The following is an 18,337-nucleotide window of genomic DNA, read 5'->3' on the forward strand; positions in this document are numbered from 1 at the left end:
TTCCCGGGGACAGGAAACCTTCGAGACCGAGCTGCCACTGCCGCCTCCCCGACTGCCCCCTATTCCGCGCGCCTGCCACACCCTCCTCCCCTTCTTCCAGGATCTTCCGGTGGGGCACTGCAGGGACTCGGCCCGAGCGGCAGTCTCCCCCTCCCGGGGGAAAGCTGTGACCCCCCCGCAGGAGCGGCGGGGCGGGGTGGGGGGGGCGGGAGAAGATGGCGACGCCGGGAAGCGAACCCCAACCTTTCGTCCCTGCCCTCTCGGTGGCTACTCTGCACCCACATCATCATCCCCACCACCACCACCACCACCATCAGCACCACGGAGGAACCGGAGCCAGCAGCGGGGTCGGGGGAGGCGGCGGCGGCGGCAGCGGGGGCTTCAACCTGCCCTTGAACCGGGGGCTGGAGCGCGCGCTGGAGGAAGCGGCCAATTCCGGGGGGTTGAACCTCAGCGCCAGGAAATTAAAGGAATTTCCCAGGACCGCGGCCCCCGGACACGACCTCTCGGACACGGTGCAGGCAGGTGAGAAAGGGCCGAGGGTCAGGCAGTGGGTGTGGGTGACTGGCTGTCGCGCCTTCCCCTCGCCGCGGCCAGTCTGAGATCTGGCCTCGCTGGCGGTCCTCTGGCCAGTGGTCTCCACGGTAAGGAACACGCGTGGGCGCGGGAGAGGCGGGCCCTGCCGAGGGCAAGGTGGCCCCCGCCTGGCCGGGCGTCCGGCAGCGCAGCGCCCGGAGAATTGGGGTGCTCCCGGCCGCGGCGTCCGCGAGCGCGCGGGTCTCCGGCTCCCCCACTCTGCGGCGGCCGCGCCGGGAGTCACGGGCGTGCAGTGGAAGTGGGAGGTTTTAGGCGGCCGCGTTGGCTCCCCGGGCTCCGCGCAGAGGCCGGAGAAGCCGAGCGCCGGGGTCGGTGCTTCCGACCAGGGCAAGCCCAGTTCGCGCCAGGCGTTGCCCGTCCGGACGGGGAAACCGAGACAAAGGTGGTGCGCCCGGGGCCGACCCGAGGGCAGCGGCGCGGTGCCACTAGGCCCCCTCGCGACATCCCCGAGCGGTCGGGCAAGTTGGTGCCGACTGCGAGGAGGTGCCAGGCTTCCACTTCCTGCGCCTGTGCGAGGGAAGAGCCGCTGCTGTTGTCGCCAGTCCGAATGTGCAGCCGCTTTGCCCGCGGTAGGCTCGGCTCCCGCGCTCATTGCCTTTAGCTAACCGCCCACACGGGTTGGTCCTACCGCCGAGGCTCCCAGGTTCTCAGTAACCCGATCTTTGCGGGGGCCCAGGAGCGGACGGCAGGGCATATTAAAAGAAAAGTAATTAAAGTGAGCCGGTTTTCCTGTGTGAACCCGACAAGTTGTGACTCGCGCCAATGAGCAGCCAGCTCTTTCAAGTTATGTCATGTATTGACATATTTCTGAGACGTCTGCTTTCTCTTTGGTAGTTAGAGTTACTGGAGCGGGATCTATAAACAGGAAGGAGGGTGGTGGAACTCGATTCAGGCCTTGGGATCCCTTCAGAACAGCCTTGGTTTCCGACCATCCGGTTCAGCTCCCCGGGGGAGGGTTTGTATTTTGGCAAGCGCCCAACATTTCCCAGCGCAGTGGGTGCCCCATTTTGGAACCACTGTCCAGACCTCCGGGCTGTCATCACCTTATGGGCTGAGTGTCAGACCCCTTGGATACTGGATGGCTCAACTCTCAGCTCCAGATCTCCCAGTTTCTCTCGGGAGGGAAGAGAGGGGGTTGGGCGAGGGCTCAAGGGTTTTGGAGCTAGGTTTCCAGTGATTTTTGTTTTCCACTTCAACTCAGTAAACATTTATTGAGCGTCTTAATGAGTATTTAGAAAGAATTCCAAGTTCGCTGGAGGCAAAAAGGGCTCTTTAGGGTCATTAAACTTTGTGATTTGGATTAGGGATAGTCAGGAATTGGCAAAAAAGAGGGAATTTCCAGAGTTGAGCTCTCAGCAGCTGGGGAGTCTCTCGATAGGACCTCTTAGTTAAATTTTCTCAAGTGGAAGTTATTCCAAGAATTGCCTGAATCATTAACTTAAAAAAAAATCTGTTGTTAAGTTCTACTTCCCTTTTGCCATAGAGTATACCAGGGACTATGGAAGGATTGGATATGACTGCGGAAAACGGAGCTGGCTCATGCCAGTATTATGTGTTTGTACAGTCTGTGCGGGGGTTTGAAAGTTGTTGGTACACTTCAGTTACGCAGATGTTTAGTCCCAAGTTTGAGTGAACTTGATGTGTCTGCTGTGTTGGCATTTCTTTGAGACCTGTGCTTTTAAAAGCAGGGACCACCTTTTTCAGTTAAGACCTTGCCATGTGAAGTAAATGCTCCACAATATTCCTCTTCTCCTCTCTTGCTTGCTTGTGGTGAACTTAGGTTGTGAGTTTTGCCAGCTTTTAATTATGACCCTTTCTTGCACATGTTTAATGTTCAGAAAATTCTAACTAGTTAAAACTCAAGAGTCTTAACATGAATTTCCCAACAAAAAATGTAATGTTATGGGATAGGGAATGTCACCGTTTGTAGAAATGTAGGACAACCTGGAAAAGATAAGTGTGTTCAAAGTAGCCAGCTATTTCACGTGAAATGTGAGTTCCCTGATGTATTCAAGGGTTGCTTCTGCAAAACATCTTTGCCTCAGGTCAAGTCTGGCTGTAAACCAAATGTATTCTGCCCTTTGTTCTAAAGAAATATTTACTTATCACTGTTCTTTATTTGGAGGAGCAAAAATCAAAATAAAGCAAGAGTTGAATCACCCCCAGTTCGCACAGTATTGACATTTCCTGCTTATGAAGAGTTCTAGCAAAGTGGAGAATATAAGGAGTAAGACATACAATAAAGATAGTGGTTTCTCCTGTTTAATATTTAATTTACAGAAAAGCTCTTAAAGTCAGAACGGCACATGAAGATTCCTAAAGACCTAAGGTGTAAAGTGTACTTTTTCATAAATTTTGTAAAACAAGGAGTGACATAGAAAGCTTTTTCTTCCTGTCCAGTTGTATAATACAGGCCATTTGGTTTATTCCCTGTAAAAGTGCCTCTTCTGGTAGCCACCAAGCAGATCTGCACGCTTGGACAACGTAACCTATCTGAACAGAGTTGAAAACTGAGATGTAAATGCAGAAACATAGAGGCCATGGGCGGCTTAGTGGAGGTCTAAGCTCTGTCACTGAAGTGCATACATATTCTTCATGGGAAAAAACCTCTCAAGCCTTCACTCAGGCTCAAAGCCTATTGATTTGCTCATGTCTGAGTCAAAATAATCTTGCTGTCACGGTGCAGTCTTTTTGCAGGTGAGAAGGTTCAGAAAGAAAGGCTGACCTATGCAGGTGTGGTGGCACAGGTGACGCTGAATGGGAGAAGTGTGAACAAAAGAACCACGATTAGCCCTTGGTGTGCGCACTTTGCAGTGTGCCAAGTACTTTATCGGCATTATCCCGTTCAGCCCTCATTGGAAGCCTGTTCATGTCCTCACTTAAGGTTGGGAGATTGCAATTGAGAGAAGTCAGGTAATATGTTCAAGATCATACCCCTACTTAGGTGGTGAGCCAGTGATTGGACCCTGACAGATTCACTTTGGCTTTTATATTCTTGACTACTTTCCTGTGAAGCAGAGAAGAGGTGGAGAGAAGCAGAATCTGTGAGGCTGTTTGGAGATTCATTCGGCCAGCGTTCATTCCATAAGAACTTGCCAAGCCCCTCTAAGTGCCAGGCACTGTCTTAGGCACCAGGGACCATCAGAGAATCACTATATCCCTTCATACAGAGTTTCCATTCTATTTGGAGGGGAATGGGGAGAGAAAGTAGGAAATTGATTTTGCAGAATGAGTTGGAAGATTTACAGTATAAATATAATACCTTGTTTTAGAAAGACACATGCTGCCTTGAATGAAGGTGACTTAAGGAGGCCTTTAACACGAGCACAAAGGATGACTAGTAAGAAATAGAAACTGAAGCATAAAATTGGGCCTGATAAAAAGAAGTACACACATACATCAGGAAAGCAAAACTTTTTTTTCCCTAGTGCTGATTTATTAAGTGTGTCGTTTTGGGATGAAGAAGTTCAAGATGGTGTGAAATATGACTGAGAAAAAGCAAATCAAAAAGAGTAGATAGACTGGTGATGGTTAGTAAGGAGGGCACGTATTGCATGGTGCACTGGGTGTTATATGCAACTAATGAATCGTCGAACTTTACATCAGAAACCAGGGATGTACTGTATGGTGACTAACATAATATAATAAAAAAAAACATTAAAATAAAAAAAAAAGAAAAGAAAATGTCTGTCTCAGATTGATTACAGGAGGTGCTAGAAAATAAAAGCCCTTGGACTTGATGCGCAGACAGTTGGTGAGAACTGGTCCCGTTAAGGAAAGGGTGGAGGGGCGCCTGGGTGGCTCGGTTAATTAAAGGTCTGCCTTCGGCTCCGGTCATGATCCTAGAATCCTGGGATTGAGCCCTGTATTGGGCTTCCAGCTCAGTGGGGAGTCTTCTTGTCCCTATGCCTCTCCCCCTCTCCCCCTGCTCATTCTCTTTCTATCAGTCTCTCTCTCTCTCTCTCAAATAAATAAATAAAATCTTAAAAAAAAAAAAGGAGAGGGTGGAGTGTATCATGGCAGTATCTTTTTGAGGTGGCTGGAAGCAGGAAAGACAGTACAGGAAATGAAGAGCCTACCTAAGCAGGAATATAGAAGTCTGGCATAAAAAAATGCTCACTATGATCCCGCATGTGCCTGTGTGGAATGTATAGGAGATTGCAAGGTGAAGATAAGATAGGAATGCACGAGAAGGTAAGTAATAGTTCAGGAAGTCACAAGAACCTCAAAGCGGGTCAAGGTGAGATGCTGAATCACATAAATAGACACTGTGAAATTCAGAAGAAAAGGTCTTTTCAGTTAAGCTGGTTAGAAACGACTTTCATAGCATAGGCATGATTTGGGTCAGATTTTATAGAATGGATTAGTTTTGGATAGAAGTGCCCATGAACATTCTGTGGTTGGAAAGAGGTTTCTGAGATGTAGAGTGAGAACCTCATGGCCTGAGATCTGTGAATAAAACAGAAAGAGAGGCATTTAGGCCTGTGCCTTTGGTCGTGGCCTCCCTGCCCACTATCACCATGTAATGACGTCACAGAGAGCAGGCTCTTAGGACCTTTTATTTGAAGACTCTGGAGATGGCTGAGTCCTGGGATTTGTCAGCCTGTGGGACTAACACCCTGGTCTTTCTGAGCTAGCCCTCTCAAATGTCTATACAGATTCAAAGAATCTTCTTGGGAGATTTTTGGGCAGGCTTATCTGCTGAATGCTGACTTCCCACTCCCATCCTATAGCAATTGAATCTTTGGGATATTGGGATATTAAGTCATACAGGACTTGATAAAGTAATCTATGTGTTCTCAAAAATATGTTCTGTTCCATTAATTTGGCCACAGAAAGTTTTCATTACAAATGTGATGAAACTTTTGAAATCCTGTGGCTTCTTAAAACTTAACGTTCTTTTACAGCGATATTTAGTTTCAGATTATTTTTCTGCTATTGAATTAAATTTATTAGTTACTGCCATACCTATCATTTAGTGTGGTCGTCGCTATCATATAAATGTCTATATTTATGACATGTATCTTTAATACTTTTCCATTCATAAATGATCAGTCATAGCTTTCCTTCCTATTATTTTTTTTTCTTCTGTTGATCAGTTCCTTGCTTGTTAAGGTATAGAGGACTTCTAGTGGTGAAAGCTTTTAGAACATCGAAAACTCAGTATATGTGGTGGCTCGGATCCTGTGCAGATGTGCTGGTTGATGTGTCTGTATATGGCAGAAACCGTCTCCACAAACACACTGCTATTCTCAGTGCTTGCATTATAGGCCGCTCTTCATTGAAGAGGCGGGAGCACACTAATCAAGTTTCTAGAATAATAGCATACAATTATAGGCCACAAAACCTCCGGGAATTTTTGGCCTGTGCTAGTTTATAAAGAAACAGCCCAGGGTTTGACCTTCATCATCAAAATAGTTTGTCAGTCACTGCGACATCTTACTTGATTTTTGGGGAGTGTGGGTCATTAGGCCAAATTGGGCATACCCCACCATTTAAAATTTTTTTATTTAAAATGGTGACTAAAAAAAAAATTTTTTTTTTGAGTTCCATTGCAAACTTAAATTTTTTCATGCTGTGCTTTAGTAACTGGTGGCAAGCGTTTAAAGGGTAGATCCCTTTTGAAGTCTGTGTTAATCTTGATCCATTCACAGGTCAATTTCCTTTTACTCTTGTTCTTCTGATATGTGTGAAGACATTTTCTATCCTGTTACTCAACTTCATCAAGAAGTTTTTTTTTCTCTCTCTCTGTGTACTTTTCTATTTTTCCCTTTATATCTATCCATATAAATATACATAAGTACAAAATATGCAAAATAGAGAAATACACATAAAAGTGTAGATAAGTAGATGGATAGGCAGATGATAGATAGATAGATAGATAGATAGATAGATAGATAGACAGATAGATAGATAGTTTTGTGCTTAAAGGAGCAGCATTTACTCTTTTAATCTCTTTGCAAAGTCATCCCCAGGTACTGTACAGATTATGTTTCTCCAGAGACTTGGTAATTTAAATGATAGAAGTGCTATTAACTGTACTAAAGGTGGCTGTGGATTATCAGTCAGGCCACATAACTTGAACTCTTGTCTAAGCCTCACAAAAACCTGTTTGTGACACTACTTTCTAAATTTGGTTTAGTTTTTTGGAAAACTAGGATTCTGCCTTAGAGAGACATCAGGGGAAACTGCCCTGGGTTTAGATTTGGTAAGGGATTAAGGTAATTTGGTGTAAATTGCGGTGAGTATTTCAAATTATAGTACTATAATCTATCATAAAAGGTTTAAGGATATAAGGCACAAAACCTAACTATATTTACATATTTGATGCCTTTATTTATATGTAGCCTATAGGAAGCCTAGAGGCTTCTGTTACTGATGCTCCTGGTTTTTATTGCTGCTGTTTCATGAAAATTAATTCCAGAATTCGCAGTTACTGTGATATTTCAGAAAGGCTTTTGTTTTTTTTTTTTTTCTGTATGATGTGGATTGTTGAACCAAAAGGGGAGGGGGAAGCAAGCAAGCAAAAAAAAAAAAAAAAAGTCAGAATTCCAAGTAAGCCTTAGTTTAGGAAAACTAGGTCTACCCATAGAGACAGAGTTGAAGTATGCCTGTTTTCTTCATCTTAATTGAAGAGTTCAGTAGTATTGCGTCCATCTACTGTAGTAAGAAGTCATGCATTTGGAAACCATCTGTTCCCACAAAGTAATTAAAAAATAAAGTGAGATTGTTTACATGAATAGAAAGTTGACGAACTGTGAGAATTTGGCTTCTCTTGCTTACTCCAGCAATGCAGTAGGGGGGAAATGCCTTTATCATCAGATTGCTGTCTGTGTTCTTAGTTTTTCCCAACCATATCCCCCTTTACAGGCCACAAAGGAGGATATAGGTGGGCAGAAAACCCAATTACAGAAGAACAATGTTTGATTTCCATAACAAATGTTTTATGTTCTTGCATGATGAGAAATTATTGCTCCTGTGTTAATATGCTGTTGGTTTACGGGTCCCACAACTCTTCCAGGACATTTTTGTCACTAGCATCAGGCTCTATGGGTTTGGAATCTTCCTTGTTGTTGGCTTTTCTTCCTTAAGCTGTGTTTCCTCCGTCTTTTTGCTGGAGGGGGCCCTAAGACCTTGAGAGATTAACAGGGCCATGAGACTCCCCCACTCAGTGAGTCTTGAATTTCCTCTTCACTGTTGTCCCCAACGGGCAGAAAGAAACCCCATCTTAGCTTTTTTAATTCTCTGGTTTCTTCCATGGCCTTGCTTTTGACAGCTGACCCCTGCAGTGCAAGACCCAGTGTTTTGCTACACAGCGTATTCCTCCAACTGTGTTTGATGTTGATGCCGTCGCGTGTCAGGAACCGCATCAATATGTCTGACCTGGTTCCATCAGCGTAGCTCTGATTCGACTCTCGTTATCTCCGCAGGCGACAGTGACACGTTCAAAGAAGGGCATCAGCTGCAGACTGTCTGACTTGGCTTTCCTCTACATTGCCTTCATTTCGCTTTTCCAGGTCATTTCCCTCACTTCCCCCTCCTGCCTGCCCCGTCAGAGTCTACTTCTGTCCCACTCTCATTTCGTCTAGTCCCCCCCCCGACTTAAAACACACACGCTCCCTGCCAGCCCTCCCTGGGGATCTGAGCCCTGAATCATGCATGGCCTCACGGTACCTTTGCAGTATTTCCCTATGGCATTTTTGGTTAATGATTACCTACCTCCTTTGGTACTTTTCCCATGTTTAGGCTGTTGCTGCCTTGACTGTCCTGGAAGGTCTGGCTAGGCAGGGTTTTCTTTATTTTTCTATGCGCCCTCCATGCCTCTCACAAACGGTGCGAGATCTCCATCAGTGTGACTGTGGTGTCTGCTCTTTCTTACTCGCGGCCCACTGTGAGTCTCTGTACTTTTAATCCATAATCTCCAATCTAACCAGATAACTGAGACCCTGACCCTGTAGAGTGCAAATGACAGGTGCTCAGTAGGGTTATTGTGAAGACAGTGATTATAAAATGACAGCAGAGCACTATCAGGTGGCCACATATTGCTCCTCGTGCTTTGTATGTAAACCTATGTATTAAATCTATGTCGTATAGGTATTGTCTCATTTCATTCTTGCCAAGTGTTCTGTTTTAACCATAGTAGGAACTTGCTAACTCCCGACTCCTCCAGCTGTTATTTGGATCCCACCCAATGTCGTATCTGGTTCAAGTTCATCTGCTTCCGAAAGGCCTTTTTTGACTACTGTGGCTTGAAGAGGGAGTTTATATGTATAGAAAGCATCTGTTCACATCTCTCCCTCATTTAAGAAGTGAGGACACTGAGGTCCAGAGAGCTTAAGCCACTTGACCAACATCACACAGCAGGGCAGTGGGTAGGCTCCTGAGCCGAGGCAGAGTCTCAGCTTCACACCAAAGGGCTGTTTCTGTGGAGTCCGGAGGCTACCCTGGCATGGATGGAAGACCTCCCTTCTTCCGTAGAGTTCTCAAGTCAGACTCTTCCAGACCAGCCACGTGGATGGTACCTAAAAGAACAAAAAATACTGTGAAACATTTAATAGCATATGGTTTAAAGCCAGGGAGTATAAGATATAAAACTAATAGTGGTTATAGATGAAATGTGTGAGTTCAGGATTTTACTACACGTGGTTTGGGGGACATGCATGGGCCGCGGGTGAACTGGATTCCAAATACTTAAAGGCAGGCATGTGGGGCAGTCCCTGGCCTACAAACTGGAGACCCACAACAGTCTTTCATTGCAGTGTTTTTCTTGGAATACATTTTCCTGTGGAAATAAAGCAGTAAGTGGTGGTTTGCTTCTCCCGCCAACCCTCTATTTATCCCTGGCAGAGGTGGGCCTCCATATTAATGGTGGTTTCTTATTGTTTCTTTGGAAAAAATGCAGCCTTAGTTGTAACACGAAGTTCTGAATCTGGAGATCTTGGCATCAGGCTGTGAATGAAGCTCTCGCCTCATGGGAATAATTCTCTCTTCTTTATCCTTTCCGACTGAACCTCAAAAGGTTTCCCTCCCCTCCTCCAGGTCCCTTGGTCAGTGGGTGTCCCTTCCCACTGGTATGGGAACAGGGGTTAACATAAGTCAGAGGGTAGGCTCTGGGACTCCTCGAGGCCTGGAGGCTGGGGAGTGGCTGGCCCAGCAGATGTTGCTTGAGGGAGAAGGGCAGGGATTCAAATTCTACTCCATGTGATGTAAAAAAAATTTTTAATGTATTTTCTCCTCAATTTACTAATTTTAGAATTTGAAGCAAATTCCTGGATCTCACGGAGCTTCAGGTTTGTAATTTGTTGGAAGTGAAAATACTCTTTACCCCTCGGGGCTGTGAGGATTCCTGAGGGAAGACGTTAGGACCCAGAGCAGTGGGTCTGACACACAGTGAGTCATAAGTAGATGTCACTGGCCCATGTGGGTTCCCCTGGGGTTATGTCATAGTTTCTTCAGTAAAATAAGTCATTGGAAATTGTTGGCATATTATTAGCATAGGGGCTAAGAGCACACTGTAGCTGGGTCTTAGTCCTGGCTCCACCAGGACCTAGCGAGTACTTAACCTTCCTGTGCTTCAGTTCCCACAGCATAAAATGGGCGATAATAATCACAGGATTATTGTGAGGAGTAAGTAAATGAATATATGTGTAAAGTGTTTAGTTCAATGCCTGGCATTGACCTTTGCCGTCATTATTATACTCCACCATCTTTAGAAAGCGGATTCAATTTTATTTAAAAAAAAAAAAAACCCACCTAAATTCTTGGAAATTTTGTGACATTATAAAGTAATTTTAATCCCCAGAAAGTTTGAGTATACATGATTTCAGTGTGTGTAAGCATTGCTGATATTCTTGGAAAGTCTTTGGAAGATGGTGGAGTAGGTGGTACTTACTATTCCCACTCTAAATATTCGGAGCTGAATTACATGTGAGGAAATCCAGACTAGGTGGTGAAATGGTTTTCCTTGGGTTATGTTGCTAGTGGGTGGTTGAGCCAGTACAGGTCTTCTGAGCTTTTATGTGATTTCCATTTAATCTTTAATATAACAGCATTCTTAGGTCTGATTTGATTTTACCAGGACAGAGAAATCCTGAGGGGGACAAGCCTGATGAGAAGAATGAGTTCAGGATTCTCCCAGCAAAGGATGGGGAACAGTATTCCATGTCGCATTATGTATTGAGGCCAAGAGTCTAGGATCCAAGGCTTTTTTTTTTTTTAAAGATTTTATTTATTTATTTGACAGAGAGAGAGAGACAGCCAGTGAGAGAGGGAACACAAGCAGAGGGAGTGGGAGAGGAAGAAGCAGGCTCCCAGCAGAGGAGCCTGATGTGGGGCTCGATCCCAGAACGCTGGAATCACACCCTGAGCCGAAGGCAGACGCCCAAAGACTGCGCCACCCAGGCGCCCCCCAAGGCTTATTTTTGGCCTCAGGATTGGAAGGGTGGGAAGTTGGGGGTGAGACCTCAGAGGAGGGCTTACTTTGTGGCTCTCTTTCCTGTGCAAGAGTCCTGCCGCTGATTTAAAAGCTTTCTAGAAAAGGGTGCTTGGGTGGCTCAGGCTAAGTGTCCAACTCTTGATTTTGGCTCAGGTTGTAATCTTAGGGCTGTGAGATCGAGCCCTGAGTGAGGCTCTGTGTTGGGTGTTGAGCCTGTTTAAGATTCTCTCTCTCACTTCCTCTGCCCCTCTCCCCCACTAAAAAAACTTAAAAGTAAATAAAATAAATAAAAGCTTTCTAGGTTAAAATAAATAAACAGACCACGTTTTTATGCTCTTGGCAAAAAACAATTTGTGAATCTTTTCGTGTTTTGGCAACTGCTGTGAGGATGTATAGCAAGCTTTAAGAATAAATAGACTTAAATGTATCTGTTCTTTTCTCACGGTTTTCCTGGCATCTGGCATTTATTCTGAACTTTATTCAGGAATCAATTCTTTAAAAGCCTTGTGATAGGTTCAGTATCACCTGGAAGTTTCTGCTAAGGGAACTGGAAGGGGCATGTGATCTGGGTCCACGCTCCTTCAGAATATTTCTTCATTCAGTCCTCACGACTACCTTGCAAGGTAAGTAGTGTTCTTGTTACTGAGAAGGAAACACATCAGTGAGGCAATCTTAGTAGGTTTGTAGATCCAGTACAGACAGCCAGAACTGGAGTCAGCTCCTGTGGAAAGTTCTGGAGTCTCTTGCCAGGCTCTATTATGGTGTCACGGACTATCTAGAGCTGGAGGAACAGCCAGAGGAGGGGATTTTGTAGCATTTTGACAGGCAGTCCCTGGAGTGACTCAGATTGAAGAGCAGATCCTTGAGTTGGACTCAGATTCTGGACTAAGTTCTTTGCTTTTCTTTCTTTTCTTTTGATTTTTTAAAAAAGATTTTATTTTTTTATTTGAGAGAGAGAGAGCATGAGCAGGGGGAGGGGAAGAGAAGGGGCACAGGGAGAAGCAGGCTTTCCGGTGAGCTGGGAGCCCAAAGCAGGGCTCAATCCCTGGACCCCGGGATCATGACCTGAGCCGAAGGCAGCTGCTTAACCAACTGAGCCACCCAGGCGCCCCTGGACTAATTTCTTTCTCCCACTAATCTGAAAGTGGGTGCCAGGAATGCAGGTACACGTGTGGGAAGTTCTGATCCTCACCTGTTTCTAAGGACCAGCTATCAGCTCCGTTTCTGAGAACTGCATTTTAAAGGAAGCAACAATGACTAGTCTTAAATATTCTCCCAGGTGTCTGTTATTTAGAAACATAAATACACATTAGGGTTTTTAGTTTTCGTATGCAATTTTTGTATGGGTAGCTCTAGGGCTTATCCTATATATCCCTAATTTATCACAATCTTCCTTGGATTAATGTTATATCATTTCATGTAAAACACAAGAATATGTAATATATTCAGAATATTCAGTTCAGTTCCATTTACTCTGTCCTTTGTGCTATTTTTACATGTATTGTACATAAAATATATATTTACATATATTTTGTGGGCATTATAAACTTTGAAAACTTACTTAAACTACTTTAAAGAATTTAATAAAACTATGCATAAAAACCTTGATAGTCTTTTATTATAAAAGACTATAATATGTAACTTAATTGAACAACCCATTTTAACTATACGAGATTTTATTCCCTACTATGAGAAATGAATGAAGACCCATTAGGTGAGTGATCAAGTTGTTTGCTTTCTAGAACATTCTCTTTGTAATACAATTGTTTATATTCTAAAAGTCGTTTTATTAAGTAATAATAATTGATTTGACTTCTAAAAATGCATTTTATTTTGTCATACAGATCCTTTGATACATTAATTAATTGCTTTTACAATCTTATAAATGAGATCAAACAGCAGCCCATTTTGGCTAAAATGGCAGCACACCTTATGGCTAAATAACCAAAATTTTTTGTGTTGATGCAAATTGATCCAATTCAAAGGAATCTGATTGTGCAATTGAAGGCAAATAGATACCTCTTTGTGCAGTTCCCTTGGAGGTGTGGATGGTAATCTCTGCATGCAATTTTAGGCAATTATGTTTTTTCTGGTCTTTAGAAAGCCCGGATAAATCAAAGTTAATTTTAGTTGTACCCGTCATTCCCGTGGTTAGTCTTGCAGTAACTCTAGCTGTGGTTTGTTCAGATATTTACAATTCATGCTTTCTTGTATCTGTGCAGTCCTTTAAAGGCTGCTGTGCTATAACTTTAGGAGTGCTAATGCGCTAAGTCTGATCTATTTTATGAAATTCAGTTGGTGGCTATAAAGACTTGCTTCTGCTCCCCTTCCACGCCCCACCGTCCTTGATATGTTAATGAAGACTTGGTATCTCCATAGGAAATTTGCTCAGTGGGAGTTCTGAGGTAATGCGCCCTGATGGAGCCCCTGATGTCTGCCCCCCGTAGAGCGTGAGTGACAAAGATAGGAGACCCCAGCTAAGTGCTTGCATAATCAGGCAGCCTGGGTCTCTAAAGTGGTTTCTTCGTTTCAGCGTGTGCCCTGTGCTCCCTAGTGTTTCCATGTCTCAGACCCCTGCTCTCCTCTGGCAGCGAGGCGGCCTTGTTTGTACTTTCTCAACACCACATGGTAGATAGGGGCAATGAGCCCCGTAGTTTTGGATGAAAGACCTCAGCTTGCAAACGTATCACTTTGTGACATGCCACACTCTTTCAGTTTTGAAAGAGAACATTTGGTCACTGTGGACATCACAAGACGTGCTCTTATAGGATGGTCATAAATAGCAGCATGCTAAGTCCAGTCTGGTGTATGCCTCTTGCCCTGGCTTAATGAAGGATAGCAGCTCGTGATTTGGATGGTAAATCCTATGGTCACTCCATTCATGGGAGACCATAGACACCATCTTTTAAGAATAAACCGAAATGGAGACAAATGAAGTGACTTGCACATCACCCTGCCCCCCAGCCAGTTAGTGTGGGATCAGGTCTAGAATCCGAAGAGCTTATCCTGGCCATCCCTGTCTCCTGCCCATACTGCTGTCCTTTGAAGAAATGGCAGCACTTGGCTGGCTTCTCTTTTTAACTTTCACATCAAGAAACCCTCACAGGAAGGAGGTGTTTGGCATTTGTTGTTCATTTTTGTGGGCAAAATGCAGTACTCATTTTCCCATTTTGAAATGCAGCATAGGAAGGAGTCTATACAAAATGTAGGCATGATTTAAATGGTGACAGTAGCATTGACATAGAGAGCAGACAGGAAGCCGGGACTGGGGGTGGGGAGGTCATTGCCCGGGGAGGTACAAGGTGTGATGGAAGCAGTCTGTGTCTTGATTGTAATGCTGACTTCCCAGGGGTGTGCACTGGTCGACACTCACGAAACCCTACCCTTAAAAATGGGGGCATTGTTTTTGTATATGAATTAGACCTTAGTAAAGTAGACCCATTATTCAACTTAAAAAGTAATTTGCAATATTTGTTTTAGCTCTCTGCATGCCGTGTATCCCTGATTGACAAGCTGTTTTAAAAACACAGAATAATTGGGGTTTTATGGCTGAATCAATGCCTACTGCCGGAAGACTGATCTTTCTATTGTAGTGGACAGATTCTTTGATCTGCATTTTCTTTATTTTGGAACAGCTTGTTAACTGTCTGTATAGTCATACTAATAAAATATTCTGATTCTGTTTATGAGTGGCATTTTATTTTATTGATAGTAAAAACTGATAACAAGTCAAGTTTTCCAGGGTCACTGGGATGATGATGTTGGCTAATGAAGTCCAAGGCCCAAGAGCATTTGTTGTGCCCCTTTTAGAGGGTAGCAGACACTATGTAGACAGGATCCCACTCTTCTCTCCAGCCTGTACGATAGGTGTCATTTAGCTTAAATGTCATCAAGTACAGATACTGAGGCTCCTAGATGTTAAGCAGCTTACCCAACATCCCCACGTGGGGAATGGAGGAGCCAGGGTTTGAATCTCAGTTGCCTGACCCTAAAGCACATGGTCATTTAGAAAGAACTGCCTTTTCCTGGAGAAAGTGGAGCCCGTTGGCCCTTCCCTGGTGGCATCCTATAGCACTGGGACCATGTGGCCTATCACTTTCAGACTTCCGACATTACAACTGTGACCGGCACGGCCCCTCCCCAGCCTCCTCCCGTGGCTCTCTCCCGCCTGCCCTCCCAGCGTCAGCTGCCTGCCTGCCGGGGGATCTGATGGGCCTCTGGAAACTGGCGCCACCCTGCTTATCCCACTGGGTTTTCCTCACACCCTCCTCACGGCCCCTGGGGCTCCAGCTGCCTTTTCCTGTAATGTCCCCACATGTTCTGGGTTAAGTGCCTCTCCTTCGCCTTTGATCATACCTTTGCTTTCCTCTCTGCCTTGGCCAAATAAAACAAAACCGAAAACAAAACAATAAAAAATAAAACTCCAGGACTCCAGGGCCCGTCAGTCGTCCCCAAATCTCAACGCCTGCCTCTTCTGTGATTTCCCCAACCCCAGCCTCCCACTCCCCGTTCACCTCCCATCTTTTCTGAACTTCAGGCTTTGGGTCTGAAACAGGTGGTTGAAGTGATCGAGTTGTTCCTCAATTATTCTTTAATTTTGTGTCTTTTCTTTCCAAGTCATAACAGTGAGAATGATAATCGCCTCATTTATTGAGTCCGGTGTTGTGCTGTGTACTTCAGGTGGCTTTTCTTAGCTAATCCCCAAAACAGTTTTAGGAGGCAAGAATATGTTTTCTCCCTGTTTGGCAGATGAGAAAATCGAGGCTCAGAGAGAAATGTCCAAATCCTAAGTGGAGAAACTGAGATTCAAATCCAGTTTGACTTGAGCGGTCACATCTCACTCTTTATGGACTCGTTGCACACTCCTTGAAGATACTGGAAAAGAAAGGAAAGTGACATTTCCTGTGCCTTTACTAGGGGATGGCGTAGAGGAGTCAGTTCATTTCCTCACATGATTTTTACACTAAAAATTAGATTTATGGCCTCCAAAACCAAGGCTCAATTTAGATAATTTGCTCCAGGTCACAGAGCTGGTAAGTGGAGACATCAAAATTAAACCAGGTCTTTCTGCCCCTAGAGGCGCACAGCTCTGTGCATGAGAAACTCCATCTATATTTCTTTCTCCAGGGCCTTTTATTTCTTTTTTTATTCTCTCCAGGGCCCAGCTATATATTAGTGAAAATTTTTCAATCAGTTATAGGTTGATTGAAAAACACAAAGGTTCCCTTTATTCTGGAGAATCATGAGAGGATAAGGCATCTTTCAGTAGGGAAGGGTAGAACCCACAAAGAAGTTAGATTTTTAAAAGAGATGCTACTGGAACAAAAATGAGGTGGAATCGATTCTTGAATGGCATGGCGACCACAGAAAACCCACACTTATCCTGGGGGATGTACTTTATGCCTTCCTGACGTGGAGCAGCAACGTCTAAAATTAAAAGATGGGAGAGGATGACTTAGGATTTCTGTTCACATTTTTAAGTTGCTGTGCTATTAGCCTACTCCAATCAACCTGCTTCCCCACTTCTCACCACCTTTCTCAGGCACAGAATTAAAAGCTAATGGTGCTTAACCCTGGGCCCTGTCTTTGGTGGATGTGTAGACCACTGAAATTCACCCAGAGCTCACCCTCAAGAGTAATTCACTGTTAAAAAACAAAACAAAACAAAAAACCAAACCCAAAGAACAAAACAAGAACTCCTTTCAGTTCTGAATGTATGTTACGATAGTTAGAATTTTGTTGATCAAAGCACACATTCTCCAACTGCCCAGTGCCACTCGTGTGTCTCTGCTATTTGTGCAGGTAACCTAATGTGATGAGAAGACAGGTCTACATCAGGTCCAGTTCCTGGATCTTGGAATATGTGCTCTGCTTTCATTTCTATGAGCAGAGGGTTTCTGTTGAGTATGCCACATGCCAAGACGACAGTTGTCAGTGTTACTCACAGTGATATGTGTTAGCCTGCACGCCAGTAAGAGACTCAAGTGTAGATTCTTGAGTGATGGACACCAAACTCTGTCTTCCACACATGGCCTTTTGTGCTCTGGGTAACAGAAATGCTGGCTGTGCGCACTGGGTTTTCTCAGAGGGTGCCAGGTATGTCATCTCCCAGGGCTATGGAGCTTCTTAGAATGTACATGATACGAGAGCTTTCCCAGCGTCAAACACCGCAGTGCTCACGTCACCATGTCTTTGTCACTGGCTTCCCTCCCTTTTTGGCTGTGACATTCCAACAGATTTAAAACCATGGTAGCTGTTTAGGTAGTGGGCTTGGAGATCATGTGATCAGGTGGGCAACAGATCACACAGCAGTGTGCACAGTGGCTTGGAACCACACTCAAGGCATTCAGAGTTGGGGTTCCTGCTTTTTCACCTACAGACATGGTGACCTTGGGCAAGTCACTGGGAATGCTCTGCCCAGTACCTATTTCCGAGGGCTTTTAGAAGTTGAATATGTAAGGAGTGTAGAGCAGTGCCTGGCATCTGAGAAACACTCAGTAATTATTGGCTATTATTACTTGTCTCTTTTTTGTTTGCTTCTTTGTTGTCCTTCTCCCCCTCCATCATCAAATGCTGACAGATACCTTGTTTTTCTATTTCTCTTGTAATGAGTATCCCTAGTTCCCAGGACAGTGTCTAGCCCATGGTAGGATCTTAGTAAATATTCGAGCTCAGTAAATGAATAAAGTGGACGAGTGAATGAATGCCGGGCTCCATGCTGGATGCTTCATGTCTAGTCATAGAATGAACTGGTATCTGCCTTCATGAAGCTGCCGGTTAGTCTGGTGGAGAGGAGACTGGAGATGTATCATGACCAATGGTGATGAGTGACACACAGAGAAAGAACGAGGGGAGACTATTTTGATGATGCGATCAGGGAATAGTGACATTTTTGGACCCCGTATGGCTGACTGATAAATGGCGCACCTTATTCTCTTCATCTGTTTGAAGACTTAAAATAGTTATTTGTGGGTCCCCCTTCCTGCTTTTTATTTATTTATTTATTTATTTATTTATTTATTTATTTATTTTTAAAGATTTTATTTATTTATTTGACAGAGATAGAGACAGGCAGCGAGAGAGGGAACACAAGCAGGGGGAGTGGGAGAGGAAGAAGCAGGCTCATAGCAGAAGAGCCTGATGTGGGGCTCGATCCCAGATCGCCGGGATCACGCCCTGAGCCGAAGGCAGACGCTTAACCGCTGTGCCACCCAGGCGCCCCGACCCTTCCTGCTTTTTAAAGCATTTCCATCTCAACTGTTCCCTTTCTTTAAACATAAAACCATTATGTGCGTGTTCTAAAGT

The 18,337-nt window shown here is 44.5% G+C and overlaps 1 protein-coding gene across 5 annotated transcripts in view; it reads left to right on the forward strand.

The window, feature by feature from the left end:
* Positions 1 to 215: 215 nt before the first annotated feature.
* The window catches only part of LRCH1 (leucine rich repeats and calponin homology domain containing 1), a 191,346-nt gene continuing 173,224 nt past the window's right edge, over positions 216 to 18,337 (forward strand). For 4 of the 5 annotated variants that reach the window (XM_045796796.2, XM_045796799.2, XM_087865143.1 and 1 more), the window contains exon 1: positions 216 to 525. In XM_045796796.2, coding sequence (XP_045652752.1) covers positions 216 to 525 — 310 coding nt within the window. Of the gene's footprint in view, positions 645 to 18,337 lie in introns of all 5 variants that reach the window. The other variant, XM_087865144.1, reaches the window with a different exon arrangement.

Source organism: Ursus americanus, chromosome 10 (genome assembly GCF_024610735.1).
Source record: "Ursus americanus isolate L20-20 chromosome 10, mUrsAme1.1.p, whole genome shotgun sequence".
Classification (NCBI taxonomy): domain Eukaryota; kingdom Metazoa; phylum Chordata; class Mammalia; order Carnivora; family Ursidae; genus Ursus; species Ursus americanus.